Genomic DNA, 6061 nt, shown 5'->3' on the forward strand with positions numbered 1-6061 from the left:
CAGCTGTTCCTACATCTTGAACCTGGAATACATTCCTCAGAGAGAGATCCCACATCTACATAGAAACATGGGTACATTAAGAAATGTTATCTGAGCAGACAGGTACTGAGATTGGCTCTATCACACTAACACCTGCAACACAGACCACTGTACAACACCCATGAAAAGCTGGACAACTCAGAAAAGAGAGGAGCAGCACAAGGACAATCAACACAGCAACTGACCCTTTCTAATGCCACTGGAAGTGATGGTGAGCACATTTATATAAACCAACTTCTTGTCTGATACAGATGAGCTGAACCGATACAGGTGAGTTTAGGCATTGGCCGTAATGAAGGAAAAATGTCTCAGTACAACTTAACTTCTGAATTAAAGGCACAGCATGAAGATTTCCAGCCAGAGGTTATCTGCATTGGCTTTACACCTTCAGGTTATTTGTTTTAAATCTACAGATAGTTTTTGTAGACCAGCAGAGAGAAAGTTAATTCTAAACAAGGCAGCGTAGAGAAACCATGGTGGTTCTGCTCTGAAGGGACGAGAACTAAGAAATGGGGAGTCACAGGGGAAAAAAAAAAAAACAAAAAACATAAGGAAAACGAATGTGAATTTTACGGGGAGAATAGACTTCTCTTTTACAAGACCCTCACAAACGGAATAGCATAATGAGACCAGGCTGTCACTGCTTTCCTAATCAAAAAGGTACTGCTTCAAAGAGGAAGCAACTTACTGTGAAACATTCTTCAAAGCAGCTCCTACTCCCCTTACGCGTTATTCATCTGATAATGGCTGAAATTTATTAATAGCAATTTAAAACACTGAGATAACTTTTCTAAACGGGGATGAAAGGCAAACGCTTTGGAAACTCAGCAGGGCATACCCACAGGGAGAAGGGGAGAAAAGCGCAAGGAAACAGGACAGAATAGCAAGTGCGAGTCTAGATTTGCTTTGCCTCTGAGTATTCCCTAAGGGCATCGCCTCCAGCCCGACAGGCCCCGCGGGGCCTGGGGAGCAGGGGACCGGGGGCTGTCCTACAGCTCTCCCAGAGGAAGAACGGACAGGTCGGTATCGCGCAGAGAGGAACCCTCGGAGGCGGAGTGGGGTTTGTTCCCTGCCTGGCCCCCGCACCCGGAGGCCTCGGCAGGGCTGTCCCGCGATCTGCCGCCGGAGCCGGCCGGGCTGGGCGTCCGCCCGTTCCTTCGGGGTGGAGGATCTGCCATCGTCTCTCAGCCTGCAGTGAGCGGGAGACAGGCGGGCCCGGCTGACAGCGTACTACCCTCAGCTTTCTCTCAAATTATGCGAAACTTCGTTAAATGAGTAACTGCGCCGGCGAGCCCCCGAAGGGGGGCACCGCCGCCATCCGCTCCCCATGGTTCAGGGATGAACAAACGCGCCGCCGTCTACCTGTGCAACACCTCCGCAACACATTTTATTTACACGAAATCAACTCGGGGCATTGTACATTATATACAGATATTTTCCCCCTCCAACAAGGCAGAGCTTGTGCAAGATTAGTAGCATCCTCTGGAGCGTATCCGACAATCCACGAGAAACGTCCCCCCCCCAGCGAGGTATCAGCTATCGGAGTCCAGGTCACTTTTCCCGTCCTCTTGTCTCTTCTCCGGAGAAGTTTTAGACTCTTTATTCCATTTTTGTGCGTTTTCTGACTCCTCCGAAGACGATCGCTTTTGCCTCCTCCACTTTGCCCGGCGGTTTTTGAACCAAACCTGTTACGTTAAGAAGTCAAACTATTAGGGAAAATAATGAAAGCATGCAAACCCGCAGACCCCCCCCTCGCCCCGCCCGAGCCCTGCTTCGTACGGAGCAGTTCGCAGCCGCGGAGGAGCCGCTCTGCGGCAGCGGCTGCCCTCGGCCGGCGGGGAAAGGAGAGAAAACTACCGCTGCCGCTCGAGTGGGAAAGGCTGAACCCTCTCAGGAGCCACGGCCGCCTCTCACCATTTGCTGCCAGCCGTATGACGAGCTCGTCCAGCCGCCCCAGAAAGGCGCTTGGAAATTATTATTAAGTAGCAGTAGTAGTAGTAGTAGTAGTAGTAGTAGTAGTAGTAGTAGTAGTAGTAGTAGTAGTAGCAGTTGCAGTAGTAGTTATAGTAATAATCTTTCCTTCTCCCCATGTAAACCTGCTGCTCTGTCTCCCGGAGCTCGCCGCGGCCGGCGGAGCGGGACTACAGCTGTTCCGAGGTACCCCCAGGCCGAGAACGATTAAATGAGAGAAGGAGAGGGTAGAAAAGAGTAAAGGAAAGCAAAATACCTCCACTTTTTCCTCTCTTAAATGCACCCTTCTAGCCAGCTGTTCCCTGGTGCCCACGTCTGGGTATTTCGTTTCCTGAAAGAGGTTTTCCAGCGCTTCCAGCTGTTCGTCAGTGAAGATCGTCCGATGCCGCCTTTTTCTCCTGCAGTGCAGCTGGTTCAGTAACTGCAGCTCCGTCCGGGACAAAGTGCCCACGTTCATGTAGGGCAACATCTGATGGGGAACAGGGGACATCAGGACTGACCCAGTGCCCTCGTAACCTACGGACAGACAGACGAGACGACGACACGCTTTGCATGAAATCGCTGCTGCTGCTCCCCCTACCCCCATTCCTAATAAAAAAAAAAAAATAAAACAACCCTCCCGCCGGTTCCCGGCTTCCGCCCCTGCCCCGCGGCTGCGGGACAAAGAGCGCCCGTACGCGGGGCCGCCTTACCTGCGGGGGGCACGCAGGAGCACTGCTGCGTGCCCAGGGGCTGTACTGCCCCGCAGCAGGAAGGGCCCACGGGTGACGCCGGCACATGCAGCTGCCCATAGTAGTAGTTGTTGTAGCCCAGCCGAGATCCGGTGACCGCCGGCGGCAGCGCGGAGGCCGGTGCCACCGCCCGGGTGTAAAATCCGCTGTAGTCGGAGGCGCTGCCGTAGAGCGAGTCCCCATGGAGGCCGGGGAAGACGACGGGAGCAGCGCTCGGGGGTAGCAGCACCGAGTCCTTGCAGCGGGGTCTGGCCGCCAGGATGTTGTCGATGCTGAACATGCTCACAGGCATGCCCAAGGCTTGCGGGGCAGGGCAGGCGATCGGCTGGGGCGGGGGGACGGGGGTAGGCGGCTGGGGAGTTGGGGGGGGGGAGGCTGGAGAGACACGAAATCGAAACTTTTCGGAGAAATCTGAAGAAGGGATCGGGGAGAGAAGAGCAGAGCTTTTTCCGAGGGCAGCCTGCGGGCAGAGTGTGTGTGTGTGTGTCTGTGCGCGCGTGTGCGTGTGTGTGTGTGTCTATGCGCAGGATCCACCCCTGGAACTTTTCCCCCTCAATTCTCGCCTGTTCACTGATCTCAACCCAGAGGGCTGCTCGGAGTATAATCCATCTGAACCTCTTCCCTTTTTTATACCCAGGCGACGTCATCCTGGATTTAGTTCCTGCTAATACGCAGATGACAAAACCAGATTTGATTTTTTTTTTCTCCCCCTTTTTTGGGGGGAAAGGGTGGGGGTTACACAAAGGAGTGAAAGGAACCCTGCACTGTGTATTGAGAATTAATGAAATTAACGTAATCCTTTCCATTAATGGCTTTTTTTGAAAGGCCTCAGATTTAGGCTTGCTCTCTGCTGCACCGGCTAATTGCCCAGGTTAATCTTATTAATGCCATTGTGAAGAAGTGGTTAGCAGCTCCTAGCTTTGTCTGTTATGCACCTACTTCGCTCGTGTTAGTTCACATTAGTGGGTGCGATTTCCTCTGTCTGAATCTCAGAATCATTATTTATACTTCGAATTCGTTAAGCAGCACTTTAAAGAAAAAGAAAAATAAACTGCGATACAACTATACACCCTCCCCCCCCCCCCCCCCCAAGTGTTTCGGTAGCTGGGTTTGAATCTTGCGTTCCCCCGGCTCTGAGAACTGAAAGGGCACTGAGAAGTATGCGTTCCTCTGAATTAAGCTTATGCAGTGAAGCAACAACCTCTTCACTGAGTAAATGAACTATTTGCCTTTTCTTTTTGCTATTTTGCTATTTTGCTAGATCACCTGACGGAACCAAGACCCATGAATGTTGTACACTGGGATTATTTTCCTTTTTTCTTTCCTTTTTTTTTTTTTTATTATTTAGCAGATTCAGATCCAAACAAGTATCCCTTTTTATTTTTAAACTAGCCAAGAGGTGGAAATGTTAAAGACCAGTGGCATCCAAATCTCCGGGTCTGGTAGGTGGTCCGATTCACTTCTGATCCATCCCCGTGCTTTTTTCATTTCTTCTTGAGGAATAATTTTTCTTTTCCTTAGGAAAAATAAAAGAAAAAAAAACAGCAAAAAAAAAAAAACCAACACAAAAAAAAAACAACAAAAACCAGCGCGCCCGTAGAGTTGCCATGATAAGGAGAACTTTATATTTTGCATATTTCGTGAATTTAAAATGGAGCAGTTTTACGTCGCCAAAACTCTTCCTATTAAGACGCTTGACTCTGTTGGTAGCTGGCTCTTGTGATTTGCAGAATACTTCGTCTGTCACGACTGTCACTGGGAATCCACAGGAGGTAAACTGAATAAGATTAGACTATTTACCCCATCAACCTTCCATCAAAGAAGGTAGGAAACTGTACGCTGAAATGAAAACAAGCCATTAGTGTCCGTTTACGAGGAACACGTTATTTTCCCTCAACAAAGAATATCCTCGTTAGCGCTTACTCGCACTTTATCTTTCCTTTCCTCGATGTTCCAGGATTTAAAACCGCATCTGAGAATGATCTGAACCAAACCCCTATTTCTAGAAGAAGACTAGTATAAACTTTTTTTTTTTTAAAAAATCGAAACAAAAACCCCAAACCAACCCCCCGTCTCTTACCCCCTCCCCTCAAAAAAAAAGAAAAAAGAAGAAAAAAACCCAAAAAAACCAAAACCCAAAACCCGCCAGGGCTTAATTCTCTCTTTTTGTTACGTTGCGATGGGATTCATTAACAGCATCTTTTCCCTTACTTCAATTTATTTGCCGAATAATTGCTTTCTACCTTTGAAATTTAGACATGAGCTTCGCTCAAATTTTACATTTTTTTTTTTTTTTAATATAAAGTGAAACTAATTGGCAGAGCTGGTTTGGGTTTTGGTTTTTGTTGTTTTTTTGGGGTGGTTTGGATTTTCTATTGTTGTTTTGAGGGCTTTACTTTTTTTATTGTTGATTTGGGGTTGGGGCTTCGGGGGAGTTTGGGACTGGATTGTTGGGGGGGTTTCCGGTGAGTAATTCGCCGGGTTCAGCTTGCCCAGTCTGAGCGCAGAGCAGGGAGCTGCTTAATCTCGCCACCGGGATGCCCGTTCACGTCCTCAGGAGCTGTGCCGCAAAGTGCGGTAGCGTCTCTTCGGCGGCCTGTCCAGCCTCTGCGGCGAGGCGGGCTTCAGGCAGGTAGGGCAGCAGTCCTCAAGAGGGCCAGGCCCTGGGGGTGCCGAGAGCAGCGGCACGGCCGCCTCTCCACCCGGCGGGAAGGCGAATATCCCCTCCGCGGGTGCCTTTGGGGTCTTCGCGGGCTGTGCCCTGCCTGCCCTGACGTGCTCGGCGGCGGCAGGATAGGACGGGGCTCTCTGCTGGACCCGCAAGGAGAAAGGGAGGCGGGCGGAGGGGAGAAAACTCTGTCCCCAAATTGCCCTCCCCCCCCCCCCCCCCCCGAAATCCCTCTCATGCGGAGAGCCGCCTTGGGGATACCCTCCGCCGGGCCCGAGCTCTTTGGGTGTCGATCATCTCTTGCACCGGGTTTTACTCTCCGCGCCAGTCCCGATTATCCCAGGTGAAGGCAGCACAGCGGGACACGAGTTAGAACCTGGGGGTCAGCCGGGGCAAATACCGCCGGGGTCGTGCGATCGGGAAGGTTCTGCTGAGGGATGAGCCACCGCCTTACAGCGCTTCCCTCTATTCTTAATTTAGAGATCATTTTTTTTAGTAAGTCGTCAGCCCCGTGGGGAAGTTCTCTTTTGTTTTGTTTTAATCTTAGTAATCTCGCCGTGAATTCCCCTAGTTCTAATACCCGCTTGGCCAAACCTGCTCTCGGAGGTTCTCATTTCGCACCCGCTCTTCAACCTCGCAAACGTAAAATTTC

The 6061-nt window shown here is 50.5% G+C and overlaps 1 protein-coding gene across 1 annotated transcript; it reads right to left on the bottom strand.

Moving 5' to 3' along the window:
• Positions 1-1399: 1399 nt before the first annotated feature.
• On the bottom strand, positions 1400-3425 carry GSC (goosecoid homeobox). The gene is made up of 3 exons (XM_057428399.1): positions 2703-3425; positions 2267-2526; positions 1400-1724 (listed from the first exon to the last, which is right to left on the bottom strand). Exons 1-3 carry the CDS (start codon positions 3031-3033, stop codon positions 1572-1574), a joined length of 744 nt encoding a protein of 247 aa, XP_057284382.1. The 5' UTR covers positions 3034-3425; the 3' UTR covers positions 1400-1571.
• Between the last annotated feature and the right edge of the window lie 2636 nt (positions 3426-6061).

Source organism: Pezoporus wallicus, unplaced genomic scaffold, assembly GCF_028554395.1.
Source record: "Pezoporus wallicus isolate ANWC-B61680 ecotype Strahan unplaced genomic scaffold, APGP_CSIRO_Pwel_v1 contig_6936, whole genome shotgun sequence".
NCBI lineage: Eukaryota > Metazoa > Chordata > Aves > Psittaciformes > Psittacidae > Pezoporus > Pezoporus wallicus.